This window comes from Mauremys mutica, chromosome 17 (assembly GCF_020497125.1).
Source record: "Mauremys mutica isolate MM-2020 ecotype Southern chromosome 17, ASM2049712v1, whole genome shotgun sequence".
NCBI lineage: Eukaryota > Metazoa > Chordata > Testudines > Geoemydidae > Mauremys > Mauremys mutica.
The window spans coordinates 9,177,894-9,193,830 of NC_059088.1; the positions used below are offsets into that span (position 1 = coordinate 9,177,894).

At 53.6% G+C, this 15,937-nt stretch overlaps 1 protein-coding gene across 1 annotated transcript; it reads left to right on the plus strand.

Annotated features, from left to right (window-relative positions):
* Window positions 1–5,462: 5,462 nt before the first annotated feature.
* Window positions 5,463–15,536, plus strand: LOC123351800 (phospholipase A2 inhibitor and Ly6/PLAUR domain-containing protein-like). The gene is made up of 5 exons (XM_044991442.1): window positions 5,463–5,517; window positions 7,634–7,759; window positions 9,823–9,981; window positions 13,169–13,309; window positions 15,184–15,536. The coding sequence occupies exons 1-5, from the start codon at window positions 5,463–5,465 to the stop codon at window positions 15,420–15,422; spliced, it is 720 nt and encodes a 239-aa protein (XP_044847377.1). The 3' UTR covers window positions 15,423–15,536.
* The last annotated feature ends 401 nt before the right edge of the window (window positions 15,537–15,937 follow it).

A 15,937-nucleotide genomic window follows, 5' to 3' on the forward strand; every position in this document is an offset into this window, starting at 1 on the left:
CAGCTTGTTTCATTTTACAACTCCCTCTGTAAACCATTTTTCACACCTTCAGAGAATTTGGGGGGTTGACATCAGCGGGTCTGGTAGGTAGAGTTCTGTGAAAGTTCCGGCTGTCACTCTTCATAAACTCAGGGAACATGTCGAGGTAGCAAACGGTGTTGTGGGATGTAAAATATCTCCATGTAGCGGGGTGGTCACTGGCTCCTGCCTGGAAGGGCTTCAATCAGCCCTGGGAGAGGGCTGGGGCAGAGAAAAGCTGGGCTGATGGAGAAAGCAGCCACAGCTGTAGCCAGTGAAATCAAGGCCTCAGCTGGCCCTATTTAAGAAGCTGGGAGCCAGGAGCTCAGGAGACTCCCTCTAGCTTCTGAGAAGGAGGGACCTGGATGCAGGGACCTGAGTGGAGCAGGGCTGGGGAAAGGCAGAGGAGCTGGGGAGCTCCAGCTTGGAAAGCCCCAGGCTGTGGCCTAGCATTGGGCCAACAGGTACTGGGGGTTGCAGAGGGCAGCCCTGGGGTAGGCCAAGGCAGCAGGTCCAAACCCTCCTTGCCAGTGATGAGTGGCTGACACTGCAGTCTGCCCCAGGGCGCGGGGGCTAGTTGGTAACTGGCAGTCGCCTACAACTGAGGCCAGGTGGGGATTTGAGGGTTGAGGGGTTCCCCAGAGAGGGGAGACCCAGAGGCAGAGGGTGGGGGTATTGCCAGGGGGCAGCACCCCAGATAAAAGGGCAGCGGGATCTGGGAAGGACACGGCACCCAAGCAGCAAGCGGGACACTGGCCTGCAGAGGGCACACCAACGGCTGGAGAAGAGCTAATTCCCACGGACGACCAGCAGGAGGCGCTGCCGGGTGAGTCTGCGCCTGCTTACACTCCACATCCGAGATTTTGAAGTCCTGTTAAATCGCACCACAACCCCCGCTTTGACTTCATTATTAGTAACAAAATGGTGAACGCCATTAACGCCGCTTTAACAATCTGCGTAAAGGTTTGTTTAAAAATTATTTTCCTCAAACGTTTTGTAATTTTTGAGGCATGCGACCTTCGCTGAAAACAGCTTTAAAGGCCGTGGATACTTCACTGCCCGTCTTTCTTCCAATTTATTCTTATCCTGATTTTTCTCTTAAGAACTGTGTCTCAGGCATGAGCAAAAACACCTGATGCATGAAAGATTTACTGCCACATGACTCTCAAAGGCCTCTAGAAAGGTGTTGTTGAGATTTTCAGAAAAGAAAGAGCTGTAACCTCCCTTCCCCCTGCTTTTAGATTTACAAAACCCCAAGTTGGTTCCTACCCCATTACACTCCATCCTTGACCGTCACTTCTTATCATTTACTCAGCTGTGCAATGTCTTCTCTGTTCACCTCGTCCACCAGTGACTCCCATGAGCTGCAGGCATCTTCCTCTACACAGGTTGACAACAGGAGGCCATCATGCTCACCAGTCTGCCTCACGAGCGCTTGGGTCATGGGGTTGGGTTTTGACGTACTCATCAATGGCTGGGCCACAGGGGTCCCCTCGGTCGCTCCCTCCACCTCACAACTGTCGCTGACGTAGGGCTTTCTCTGCAGGCATCCGAACTCCCTGGGAATTACAACAAATTGCTAAATTCTGACTGGAGTGGTGAAGGAGTCCATGTTTCCTCTCAGCATTTCCACAATTTCTGGAAACAAACAAACAAAAATCATGTTATTGAAACGAGACAGCCTCTTCCATGCAGTGTTGGGACTTCTGGGGCGGTGCTGCCAGCTGGCCAACCATTGTGCTCCAGAGATTGGGGGCGGGGGTTCCAGCCCAGAGCCTTGCACTATACCTATATGGATTGATAGAGGGTGAAATCCTCGCTGATTGGTAGACGGTGGTGGGAGGAGTTCTTGGATTGGTTACACGAGCCACTTCCAGCTGGGAACCCTGCCCCAATTGGTCAATTCCGCTCTTGCGGAGGTTCCATGGAGCTGAAACCCACCGCACGATTGGTAGTGGGTGGCAGGAGGAGTTCTTAGAGGGGTCACATGCCATCCCTTGCTTCTGATCATATGTCAATCTTGACCCTGGAAGTAATATCCCACAGGATGGGCCTTATGGTGAGAGGTGGGAAGGGCCTTAGTGGCCACAGGGTGGAGTCAAAGTTTGATTGACAGTAGACCCTTTTACTACTCATGGCTCTTCTCTGCAATTGATCAACATCCCTCACAAATTGTTGTCCCCAGAACTGGAAAAGGATCCCAGCAGCAGTTCCACCAAGGCCAACTCCAGAGGGAAATCACCTCCCTGCTCTTACGTGAGATTCCCCCTATTTATTGGGCCAGAGAGACCAAGAGCACAAGTGAGAGAAAGATTCTGTACCTGGGGGGTGGGAGTCTCAAGCTCTTGTTCCAATGAATATTTCAGTTACACACCGTGGGACAGCATCAGTAGGAGGCAGAAATAAGCTCTACGGGCAAAAGGGGTTTTCTGTCGGTATAACTGCCCCCATGCTGGGGCTTTAACCTGCACAGAGATGTCCCAGGAGATCACGCGCCCTAACCAGCTTAGCTGTGCCAGCAAACGTTTTTGGTATCGACCCAGCCATACTCTTGTGTGTTCAATGACAGCGAGATTCTAGAGAACAAGGCTGCAACTTCAGAGATGCGCCGATACAAAACCACCACCCACCAGTTGAATCTGAGCCTCGCATTAATACATTGATCTAAATAATCCCCAGCTTTTCCATCACACTGTTCATCTGTCAATCTCCAACCACCCTCTGTCTCTGCCCTTCCTGGTGATCCTAACTCCTGGATTCTGTCTGGAAGCCCCCTATCCATCTCTACAACCTCAGGGAGCAAAACTGGCCTGAAGCACGACGAAGGCCAAAACGCTCTTCTCCACTCAGTTATTCGATAACTAACTTCCCCCAGCTGGGTGCAACGTCATGTTCGTGAGACCTAGCTTGGCACAACACCCCTGAGATGTGGCGGGTAAGAAAATCTTTCCCCAATGAATATTTACACAAGTTAACGACAAGGAAGTTAGCGACCTGTTCTGGGAATGGGAGGGGAGCTGTCGTAATGGAGCAACTCCATGGCCATCCTTAGTTTTGTTATGATGGTCTCACCAGACCCCCATTTGGTGTCAATTGGCCATTGCTCCATTGAAGTCAATGGAACCAGATCCCCCACTGTGTCAATTGGCCTTAGCCCCACTGGAGTCAATAGGGCCTGACCCCCATCTGCTGTGAATTTGCCATTGCTTTATGATCTACACACCTCAGGATCTGGCTAAACACCTCTAATGTGCAAACAGTCGCACCTCTACCCTTGTGACTGAGCTGAGTATCACCTCTTATCTCTGTTGCAAGGACCAGCAGACTGTATGGAACCAGTTCTATAAAACAGAATAGGTTGAAAAAGGGTCAATAGGAACTGTGTTTAAAGAGGGAGTGTCCAGGTATGAGTCTCATATAATGTTACATTTCAGTAAATCATTCACTTTTACTCCCAATTTCTGGAATAATCCAATTCTGTCTGTGGACTATATATAGAGGAAAGGGGCCGGGCTAGACGGGCTAGTGAATCTCTGAATTTGGAGAGAACTTGAAGGTGAACAGAACCATTGTGCGGCTGAAGGTAAGAGTTTTTAATGCTGTTAAATTATTGTTTGTAATCTTTCATGATCTGCTCCAAAGCACGTAAAGGCTGGAGATATATTTCAGGTGGAAGCTCCCATTGTAAAACCCCCTGACGACGACAGAGCAGGGATAAAGCGGCGCAGTTTGTGCAAAGGAAAAACAGCCCCACTCATGGAATAGTGTGTGAGCGAAATAGGGAGATTTTCAAAGGCAAAACCAGCAGCGAGGGGGCCAGCGTCTGCTGAAACTCCCTGGGAGTTGGGCCTCGAACTCTCTTCGGCTGCTTTGAACATCCCAGGCTTAGGGAGCAGAGAGGAACCAGTTGACGTACTTGATTTGGACTTTCAAAAAGCCTTCGGCAAACTCCCTCACCGCGGGGCAGTAAGGAATCGAAGCAGTGCTGGGGCGGGAGGCAAGGGACTGGCATGGAGCAGAAATGGGACAACAGCCAGAGAACAGGAGTTTGCAGCGTTGTAGCCATGTGGGTCCCAGGATACTAGAGAGACAAGCTTGGGTGGGTGAGGGAAAAGCTTTTATTGGACCAGCTTGTGCTGGGGAGAGACAGAAGCTCTGGAGCTCCGCTGACCCGCAGAAGAGCTCAGTGCCGCTCGGACGCTCGTCTCTTCTCCCACCTTCTGCCTCTAGAAAACAGAGCTGGAATTCAAGGGAATTTTGTGTGATGGCAAAAGCTTAAAAGAGGAGGCCTCCAAGTTCTACACTAGAAGAGAAAAGCGAAGAAGCCGTTGGGCTGCCCAAGGGGATGGAGATAATGTGAAAACACTGCAGTGCCCCTCTGCAGACCAGCAGGATGCTCTGACCCTGGCGCCCCACAGGCCGTGCTGGTCGCCCCATGTCAGAAGGGACAGTGCAGATCTGGAGCAAATACGGACGAGGGAGTGAAAACTGGGCCAGATCCCTGCTGGGGTCAATAGGTCGTAGCTCCATTGCAGTCAATGGGGCCGGATCCCCAGCCGGTTTACACCAGTGTAGCTGTTGAAGTCAATGGACCCATTTGCTTGCTAGGGCCCTGGCCGTCTGGCAGTAAGTACCCAGGCTATAGGATGACTTGCTGTTTAACTGTTTCCATCTACATTCAATCTATTTGGTGTAACAAGGTGTGAGTCGGGGCAGGTCGTGTCCCCGTGACTCTCACTGGCTCCATTTGATGTCTCCGCTTTGCTGGTCACCATGATTCCGTCCGGAGCAATGACTTTTACAGGGATTGCCCTACGGAGCGCCCGTCTCCGGATGTCCCGGAGCCCCCGCTCTGCTACTGCTGGGCATGTCTGTGCCATGGGGAGCTGGGAGAAATTCTCTAACCAAAACTTTTCTCCACTGAAAAATACAGGTTCAGGGTGACTGAAACATTTCACAAATTTGTATCGATTTCGCTGCATTGCTTCAGCCGGAAAAATTCTAGGAAAAAAAATCCTGAAAAATGGAAACGTTCTGTCTCAACACTTCCAGAATGAAACATTGAGATTTTTTTCAATTCATTTCAAAGTTGACGGCAATTTTAATTTTAAAACCAATTTACAAATGTTTTAAAACGCTTGAAAATGAACCAAAATCATTTTTCATTTGACTTTTCAGTTAGATGAGAATTTTGGGTCAACCAAAAATGATTTCCCCCCCGATCTTTTGGAACTGCCAGTGAACCGCAAAATTGGTTATTTGTGCATCTCTGTTGCCTGGTGTTCTTCCCCTGCCCCCCCCCCCCGAATCTCGGCTGTTATTCCCTTTCCCTCCTCGTTGCAGTCTTGACTCTCTCCTCCTCCCTCCCGGCAGCGCTCGCCGTGTCAGCCGTGAGAAGCTCCATTCAGCTCCGAGCACGGCCCCGTGCACCTCCCAGCACCAGAATGGTTTCCTTCATCCTCTGCCTCCTCCCTGCTCTCCTAGCTACGAGTGCACAAGGTGAGTCATCCGCTGCTGTGGCCAGGTAACTCCCCCTGGACTTTGACCCTTTACACCCCCCGGATCCCCAGTCAGGGGAACATCCAGCATGTGCAGGGAGGGGGGATTAGCTCTGGGTGGGGTACAGGGCCCTGTCTACACTACGGCTACTGTAGCCGCTTACCCTCAGCGCTGTAGCTGGGCTGGCAGAGACCCGTAGTAGAGGTGTCGCCTGTCCCAATGGACGGGGGTTTCCATCCCTCTAGGAATTCCCCTCCCCGAGCGATGGTAGCCGTGTTGAGGGAAGGATTCACCCATCGACCTCCATCTCCTCCAGGGGTTAGACTGGCCTCACTGCAGTGCTCAGGGTGTGACTTCCCCAAGCACCGTAGCTATAACAACCTAACTGTTGAGTGTGGACCAGGCCTGAGACACCGTTACTGGACACTGCCCTGGATTCTTATTCCCATGAAGGCCCCTCTGCCCAGCTTTGGCAGCACAAAGGGGACTCCATATAAGAGTAAATGACACTGCTTGGGGACTGAGTGTAACCTGGAATCAGGCCGACAATTTCCGGTAGCAGGGGGCTCTCCAACCGAGCAAACAGAGGCAGAATGAGCTCCAATGGCTGGGAGTTGAATTTAGACCAGTTGAAGGTGGAATTAGCCCTGGCAGCAGCTTCTCGAAGAGTGGGGGGTGGATTCTCCATCCCTTGGAGTCTTTACACCGAGATTGGACGTCCTTCTAAAATATCGGCTCTAGCTCAGCCATCAGATATGGGCTAGATGGAGAAAGGGCTGGGGGAGGTTCTCTGGCTTGGGCGATGCAGGAGCTCAGACTAGAACAGCATCAGAGCCTGAAAATCTAAATCTCTCTAAAAGAAAAGTTGTGAAGCTGCTGCACTTACACAGCTTGCGTGCAGGGTGCTGTACATAAGGACTGAAGTGCGGAGATTGTTCACTTCCATGTCGCCAAGGGGTCTGTGCGTGTCCACGCGCTGTGGTTAATGTGACTGTATCAATGGTAATTTGGGGAACAAGAGACAATGAATGTCCCTTTGTTCTGCTTAACACAGCTTTTGCCTGACAATTTCCATCCTTCCCATCCCCCACATATTGCAAATGGCTGGGCTGATCCAGAGGGATGTGGGCAAAATTGGCTTTAACTAAAGCTCAGGGCCATGTAACCAGGTGTAAACCTGGGGGGACCAGTCCAGTGGAGCCTTCCCAATGGGGATCAATCCCCACGACGCTATGGGCCAAGTCACTGGCTTCTGCACCCCAAACCTTTCCGTCAGACCCCTCTGCTGGCCGGCTGGGAGCCCAGAGAGCCTGGCCGCACTCAACTCAATGGTGTTTTCATGTTACACCCTGAGCAGCTGATCTCCCAGACAGAAAGATGGATGATAGGGCGGGGCGGGGGGAAGCACACAGTGGCCTGGGCATGGGGGGAGAATGGGGGACGGGAATGGGGGGCACACAATGCTCCTGGCATGGGGAGAGAATTGGAGACCTTGGTACAGGGAGGGGGGATAGAGCCCCTGGCATTAGTTAGGGGGTGGGGGGTAGTCTGGTGACCCTGCAATAGATGGGGATGGGAGGGTAACTCGAATTTGTGAGGGCAATGGGAGGCTGCCAGGAGACCCGGGTCATGCAATCGACACAGGCAACAGGGGGGAGGTATAGCTCAGTGGTTTGAGCATTGGCCTGCTAAACCCAGGGTTATGAGTTCAATCCTTGAGGGGGCCATTTGGGGATTGGCCCTGCTTTAAGCAGGGGGTTGGACTAGATGATCTCCTGAGGTCCCTTCCAACCCTAATAATCTATGATTCTATGAACACACGCTGAGAAGCGAGCAACTCTCCGGTACTGTGAATACCTGCACAACAGGAATGAGATTTTGTGTGGGCGGAGCTTGGGAAGAGCACCATCCCCTTCACCCATCCCAGTTCTGACTCCCCAGGTACCACTGGCCCAGGGGCTGAAATTGTGCAATTGCTGAGTGTCCCAGAGGAAATCAGGTCCATTAATCCCTTGGCTAATTTAGAGCAGAGGGGGAAGACTGGTGCTAAAGGACGTGCCAGAGGTGACACTGTTACGCCACAGTAAAAAGGAAACACTCCTTCTTCTTTCTCCAGCACAAAGCACAAAATGCCATCAGTGCTCCGGCTCAGCAGACTCCTCCTGCCAGCCTGCGGCAGGGACCTGCGCAGTAACAGCGGGTACAGGCGGCTGCATTATAGTGGCAGAAGAAAATACACTGAGTAAGTGATATTGCCGTCAACCCAGGCACACCCTACCCCACAGTCTGTCACCATCCTCATCGCCAAGGCCAACCCCAAACAGTCCATCCACAAAGCACATTCACCCGGCACAGAGCACTCAGTCTGTGCTCGACGCTTCATTCATTCAGGCAATGTTACTGTGTCTTACGTAGCAACTGGAAGACATGGCGGTTCGAAATCCTGGCCCCAAATTGCAAATCTCCCATTGACTTCACTGGGGTCAGGTTTTCTTTATTTACTGAATATTATTCACTAAGTTTTCATCTCCACAATGGACGGCTGCGCTGCAACAAGCGAAGCTGCTTTGGGTGGAGATGCCCATTCTGAATCGTGTTAAAAACAGGAAATTGGCGCTGAGATCCCTTGTACACTGCCACCTTGCTCCCAATGAAGCTGTTAGTCACTGCTCAGGGCTGGAGCCCTTCCGTACAAGATTTTTCCCCTTGCTTGGGATGCAAATTCAAGATGTTTTTTCCCTTTTGACTTAAACCTTCTCTGTGTTCAACTCCCTGAGCTCTTCAGGCTGGCGGATTTCACTAGTTCCCTTCATTTCTCCACGTTTGCCCTTTGGAATTGAAAATCTGAGTTACAGACCTGGCTTTGTTCATCCTCCCATTGAATTAAAGAGATTTAAGATTCCTTCCATTTACCCTGTAAGAAGGATGCATAGCACAGCATCAGCTTTAACGTGCTCTGTCATTATCTATCTATCTATCTATCCCCATCCACCCCATCTCTCTATCTATCTATCTATCTAATCTCCACACACCCATATCTCTCTCTCTCTCTCTTTCTGACCAGAATCTGGAAATTTTCCCAGCACAATCACAAATGGGTTTATTAAAACTTCCCCCCACTCAGGGTTTGTCTTCACTGCAGTTGATGTGGGCTGTGACCTGGGGTTTAGCTCTAGCATCCCCGCCACCGTCCCTATTAACCCCCACAAACCCTTTAACCCTAGTGGATACAAGCTGTGAGCTCAGGCAGGCTGTGCAGTTCAAAGTGTAGCTTAGACCCGGGTTCCACTTTAACTTTGCAGTGAGGACGCAGCTGTAAACTAGGTTATTTCACACAGTTTCTGATAGTCCTCCAACGCCTTCCCATAATTCCTTCGGGGCCGTGTTTTCCTGCCCTCCTTCCTACTCACTTCTGCTGTACTGAAATCACCTGCCGGTTTACACACCCCTTGGTGATATTTCAAACCCCACGTTCCCTGCAGCCGGCTCCGGCTCTACCCGGCTCTCAGGCAGGGACGCCGTCACAGAAACTTGTCCCCAAAGGCCTAGCACTGCCCCGGGGTTAGTGTAGCACCGGCCAGGTGGTGTCCAGGTGGATATAACCCCCGGGAGGCTTCGCAGTGCGGACGCTCACCCCAGGGTGTGGCTAACCCGGGTTCACTCAGCAGTGCAGACATGGCCACCGAGTCCTAGACCCCAGGGCCACAAGGGACCGTTGGGATCGTCTCATCTGACCCCTGGCCCAGCACAGGCCAGAGACCTGCCCCAGATCATCCCTAGGGCAGAGCTGGGAGAGAAACCTCCCTTCTGGCTTTACACATTGTCCCTGATGGAGAATCCACCCCGGCCCCTGAGAGATCATCCCAGTGGTTAATCACCCTCCCTGTGAAAAACCTTCCCCTTATTCCCAGTCTGAGTGTGACCGGCTCCAACTCCCAGCCCCGGGACGGCGTCCGACCTTCCGCCGCCCGATTGAGGAGCTCGTCAGTGAACGTTTGTTCCCCGGGTAGGTTCTGGCAGACGGGGACCACGTCGCCCCTGAACTGTCTCTGTGTTCAGCTCCACGGATCGAGCTCCTGGTGTCTCTCGTGCTAGGGCAGGTTTTCTAACCCTTCAATCGTCCTCACGGCTCTTCTCTGCCATTGACCAACCTCCTTCCTGAACGGTGGGGCCCAGAACTGGGCACAGGCTCCCAGCAGCATCGCCCCAGGGCCGGACACGGAGGTAAAATAACCTCCCTGCTCCGCCTCCAGGTTCCCCCACCAGCCTCTCAGTTCTGTTCTTTGTTTTCTTTCTTTACAACAGTTGGGGGAAAGACCACGGGCTTCGCCAGTGACTGTTTAGATGACTATAATATTGGCATAAAAGACCCCGTCACTGTCACTCTTGGGAACGGCAAGTATCTAAGGATCAACACCACACGATGCAACGACACAGATAACTGTAACTCGGGCACACTGGCAGGTAAGTTATGGGTCAGTTTTTATTGTCCCTGTTTCATGGCTTGTCCACAGGAACAGTGAGACGGCGCTGAGCCGGGGTGTGAATCCAGCTCTCCGTGTGCCCCCTGCTGATGCACGTGAACAGCTCGTTCCAGCACCTTGGCAGGGCACTAGCTCAAAGCACATTAACGAACGGTTCACGCGTGTCAGCAGGGCGCACGGGGACAGCTGGGCCGTGGCAGGCAGGGTAGATTTACACCCCGCCGAACCCTTACATCACCTCACCCATTGCCACAGTCGAATGGTTGATGTGGACAAGCCCCAGCAGAATCATATTTGTTACCATTTCTCCCCTTTACTGCCCCCAACGTCCATTCACTGGAATGTCATTTCTGTCGCCACTGAAATGCCTGTCGCTGGCGGGTCCCCAAACCAGGGGCTGGAACAGTCGGGGCCCTTGTGAAATCAGACGGGTGAGGGCTGCACGCGAGAGAGGGGGCAGCAGCCGGGCTGGGCTCCAGTCTAAACCTCCCTGAACCTGGCAGGCTCCACCTTCAAACTCGCTGGAGGCTCTTGGGGGGAGAATACACATAGCTGGGTGTGACCGGGGTCCCAGTGGAGGCCAGCTGTGGTCACTCAATTAGGGTGAACTGCAAAGAATGGGGCAGACAAACCCCAACAATCTGGTGGACATGCCAATACTTAGATTCACCAACCAGCATAAAACTGCTTCTCTAGTACCTTACTGGTTACTCAGATATCCAGACAACGCAGTTCCCTTCAAGTGATCCAGCCTCAGGCCTCCATCCAGGTACCCACGTCAAATATGATGAAAATATCTGTAACTCTTATTTCATCATATAATAGAAAAGGTTCTACCAATCCCAATGGATCAGACACATCACCTGCCAGGTTAACGAATGTTTCAGATCTTACACAGATACACGCTACAGCCAATTCTTATTAACTAAACTAAAATTTATGAAAAAAACAAAACAAAAGAGAGAATATGGTTAAAAGATCAGTATACATACAGCCATGAGTTCAGTTCATTGAGGTGCAGATTCACAGCAGAGATGGTGAGCTTTGTAGTTGCAAAGAGTTCCTTTAGAATTCAGTTCATAGGTCATAGTCCAAATCTCATATTCAGGGCGTACCAGCATAACTGGGACCTCAGTCTTGCGTCTCAAACTTCCCCTGATGACGTCTAAGCAGATCTGAGATGACAGAATCAGGACCCAAGGGTCTATTATAAAGTTTCATGTCGTCTTTGGCAAGTTGGGCTTCCCTCCTGGAACAAAAGGTCATTAGGATGACGTTGAAGGGCGTCCATCACCGGTACTTAGCTATAGAATTAACATAAGGCCATTTGCTTGTTCCTCCACCATTCCCGGTACATTTCAAAGAGAGACGAATACGGAGATATCCCGTGTTTACAGTTAATTTAAATGACATCAGAATACAGCCCAGACCGGGACGAGTGATTACAATGTCCACCCTACTCATACATATGTAAATACACGAAACAAGAAATATTATCTCCCCACATGTCTTCTGTGGGCTATTTATTTTGCAGGGCGTTTAAACCTTTCTAGCCATGAGTCACACTGGGATATCGGCACCGAGGGGCACAGCTTACCCCGGGCAGAGATAGTGGGAGGAGGGGTTGCCTTGTATAGGAAAGGTGTCTGCAGCTGCTCTAAGGTGACCAGATGTCCTGATTTTGTAGGGACAGTCCCGATTTCTGGGTCTTTTTCTTATATAGGCTCCTATTACCCCCCACCCCGTCCCGATTTTTCACATTTGCTGTCTGGTCACCCTAACCTGCTCGGAGGCTGAGATGGGAATAGGAGACGGACTCATTGAAAATCTCCGAGTAAGGATTAAAGGGGGAAAACCAAGGGGGATCCATGGTAGGGTCAGCTACAGGCCAGCTAACCAGGAAGAAGAGGTGGAGGAGGCTTTTTTTAAACATCTAACAAAATCATGCAAAGCCCAGGACATGGTGGTGACGGGGGGACTTCAACCTCCCAGAGATCAGTTGGGAAAATAACACAGCCGGGCACAGATCCTCCAGTAAAGTCTGGGAATCAGGGCCGGTGCAACCATTTAGGCCACCTAGGCAGTCGCCTAGTGCACTAGGATTTGGGGGGCGGCATTTTCTTCGGCAGCAACCGCGGTGGCTGGATCTTCGGCCGCCCCGGTTGCCGCCAGCATTTAGGCGGAGGGATCTGGGGCAGGGGAGCACAGGGAGGGCAAGTAAGGCGGGGGGCGGCACGCAGGGGAACTCCCCGCCCCAGTTCACCCCTGCCCCGCCTCCTCCCCGAGCACGCCATGGCTGCTTCACTTCTCCCGCCTCCCAGGCTTCCGACGCCAATCAGTTTAGGTGCCGCAAGCCTGGGAGGTGGTAGAAGTGAAGCAGCGACGGGGTGCTCGTGCGCGGAGCAGGGGTGAGCTGGGGCGGGGGGGTGCCTCAGCGTGGAGGGTGGGGAGCTACCTCAGGGGGGGTGCCTCAGGGCAGAGCAGGGGAGCTGCCGTGGGGGGGGCACCTCAGGGCGGGGGCTCGGGGACGGGGGAAGGCACAAGGTGAAAGTTTTGCCTAAGGCACGAAACATCCTTGCACTGGCCCTGCTGGGAATTCCTTGCAGACAACATTTTATAGCAATCTCCCCCACCTTGCCAAGGATTCAGTGCATCCCCCAAGCCCCTCTTCCCCCATTCCTGTCCCCCCCATGCCAGGTCTGTGTATATGCCGTCTTCATCCCCACTCCCCCTCCCCTACCATCCTCCTTCTTTCTGCCTGGGAGATGAGTCATAGCGGGTGTCACCGGGTTACACCCCCGGGACGGTGAACAGAGCGGAGATGGGTGTCAATGGGACCGTTAACCAGTTGTTTGATCTGAGACAATGGCAGAGGTGGCTGGGCTGATCAGCTGGTGGCAGGGGGAGAGGGGTGTTTCCGATTTCTCCCAAGGATGGCAGGGTTCTGGCCCTCGGTGCCTAGAATGTGCCTGGAAATTCTGAAATTGATCGGATGTGGGATTCGGAGGTTACCCTGTGACTGACAGATGGAGCAATGCTGTTGGGCTGGGGATAGAGGCCTTTACACGCATGGGCAATGCAGGGCAGCGGGTGCACAACATGGGATAAATTAATCTGAACCCATCTCGTAACCATGTCTCTCTCTCTCTCTCTCTCTGGGTTCCCAGTGCCCACGGGGAGCACCACCGTGAACGGGTTGCAGTGCCCAACCTGCTTCGCTCTGAACGTCACCGTCTGCAACAGCCAAATCACCCCTTGTACTGGGGACGAGACCTATTGCATCGATTTCGCTGGGACGATACAGAATGGTAAATGCTGCCAGCTGGCCGCAGCGCGGGAGCTGCCCCGGGAATCTCACGCCTCAGGAACTCCCCAGAGAGCTGGTGAAACCTAGGGCCAGTCTACACTAGAGGCGCTACCGCGGTGAAACTGTAACCCATGAGGTGAAGACACTCTGTGCTGACGGGAGAGAACTCTCCCATCGGCACAATAAAACCACCCCTGCGAGCAGCCGTAGGTACGTTGGTGGGAGAAGCTCTCCTGCCGACACGGGTGCTTAGGGTGGTGTCACTTATGTTGCTCAGTGGGTGGCTTATTCGTCCCCTGAGCGCTATAGCTTATACCACCATAAAATGTAGTGTAGACAGGCCCCTAGAGTCTCCCAGACCCGCGGGCTGTGCTGAGCCCTTGGGCGGTTGGGAGCCGCCAAGAGGGGTTTTTGGCCAGAGGGAAGGAGTGAGGAATTGGGAAGTTTTCCCTTCCAGACCAGCTCCCACCTCTCAGCGATGCCGCCCTGCCCCTGGCGTTATGACAGCGTGTCCCTTGCCATGGTGTAGCGATGCGGGACTCACCCCTGTGGCGCCTCCTGCTGGTCATCTCGGGGAATTAGCTCTCCAGCCTCCGGAGCGCCCTCTGCAGGCTGGTGTCCTGCTGCCGCTAGGCCCCTGTGTCCCTCCCGAACCCAGTGCCTCATAATCTGGGGTGCTGCCCCCTGGCCATACACCCCTCACTCTCAGGGACTCCCCTCCCCGGGGAGCCCCCACCCCCTATCCCCACCTCGCCTCAGTCGTAGGCTACGGCCAGTCACCAACTCGCCCCGCGCCCTGGGGCAGACGGCAGTGTCAGCCACTCATCGCCAGCAAGCTTGGGTCTGGAGCCGCTGCCTCTCTCTGCATCCCAGTGCCTCTCTGGGGCCTTGGACGGGGCCCTGCAGCCTGGGGCGTTGCCAGCCTGGAGCTCCCCAGCCCCGCTGGCCTTTCCCCAGCCCTGCCTCACTCCAGGCACCCTGAGTTTCCCAGCAGCCAGGCCCCCCTCTCTCTGGAGGCAGAGAGCGACTCTCTGTGCCTCTGGCTCGCAGCCTCTCACAGGAACCAGCTGGGCCTGGCTGGGGGGTGGCCACAGCTGAGGCAGTTTCCCCGCTCCGCCCAGCTTTCCCCGCCACAGCCCTCTCCCAGGGCTGTTTTAGCTCTTCAGGGCAGGGTAACCACCCCGCTACACAGGGGAAGGGTTCTTATGTCACCGATGTAGAGCTGGGAGAGAACCTGGGAGTCCCGACGCCCAGCTCCCCCCGCCCCCCGTTCTAACCACTAGCCCCTAGTCCCCTCCCAGGGCCAATGAGAGAACCCAGGAATCCTAACTCCCTGTCCCCGCTTGCTTTAACCCACCAGACCCCTCCCCTAGCTCAGAGCTGGGGAGAGAACCCAGGAGTCCTGGCTCCCAGCCCCTACTGCTGTAACCACTAGACCCCACTGCCTTTATGTTTAACGTGACTAAGCTATTGCTCAGTGCAGAAGCTTCTGTTCTCAGTGTGTGTCCAGGACTCCCAGCGCTTTGGGGTGTTTATAAAATAACTGAAGTGAGCGGTTGGGGCTGCCGGGGTCGGTGAGAGCCGGGTGTGTTCCCCGGGGGTGCCGGGCGCTGGGGAAGGAGCTGCCCCTGGAGATCAGCTGGTTCCAAACTCCAGCTTCAGTCTCCTGCGGAGCTGCAGAAAGGGGCGCGGGGGAGGCAGGAGGGGACCAGACGCCCGCCCTGCCGTGGCCGGTTACAGCGAGAGCAGGGAGAGCACCGGGTGGGTGGGAACGGGAGGCAGAGGTGGGAACCGCTGGATGGTGGAGACAGAGGTTCTGGGGCAGAGAAGGAACCAGAGCTGCCCCCCTCAATAACAGGCTAATTTTCCCATCAGGTACATCTTCAGATATATCAACATTTGTTGCAAAAGGCTGCGCAACTGCATCCACAAAAGACATTCCAGCTGGAATCCCCCTGGTTTCTGCATTCTCCACTTACAACTTAACAAAGGCGACCTCCAATCCTGCGGAGAAAACACCCCCCAGTGGGGCCAGCCCGGCCCTGGGGCGATTCTCCTTCGCCCTCTACCTGCCTGGCCTGACTGGGCTGCTGCTGGTGAAGCTGCTCGCCTGACCCCCGCCCAGCACGGCCCAAGCAGCACCTGATTCCTGCGCGTTGCAGCCCGAGCTCGGAATCGTACGTTAATTCTATTGATTATTCACAAACTCCCAGTGCTCGCTGGGAGGTCTGACAGGTTCTGGTTCCTAGATCCGTCCCAGTGTTATTAAAATTGCAGTTCAGCTGGGAACCCCGAGGGGGCTGGTCGCAGCCCTTGCACTGTAGGAAACTTCTGTGTTTCTAATGGTTGATCAGCACATTTATGAAGAGTCCCAAAGGCTGCAGCCCAGGAAGGGGGACAGCGGTAATACAGAATGTCCATCTGAACTGCCCCGTTCTCGCACCGCCCCTTGCGGAACAACCGGAAACGTTAGACATTATCTTCCTCCTCACCAGCACCTTCCTCCTCATCACCCGGGGCCGTGATCCGGGCACCCCCCAAACGCTGCCTCTCACTCACCTCCTGCCCACAGGCTGGGATACGACTTTTATAATGTTATGCTGATGTCACTGTGCCTAATGCCTATTCA

Coding starts and splice junctions, on each gene's coding strand:
- LOC123351800 (XM_044991442.1), top strand. CDS start 5,463: ATGGTTTCCTTCATCCTCTGCCTCCTCCCTGCTCTCCTAGCTACGAGT. Junction 5,518..7,633: donor CCTAGCTACGAGTGCACAAG/GTGAGTCATCCG, acceptor TTCTTTCTCCAG/CACAAAGCACAAAATGCCAT. Junction 9,982..13,168: donor TAACTCGGGCACACTGGCAG/GTAAGTTATGGG, acceptor CTGGGTTCCCAG/TGCCCACGGGGAGCACCACC.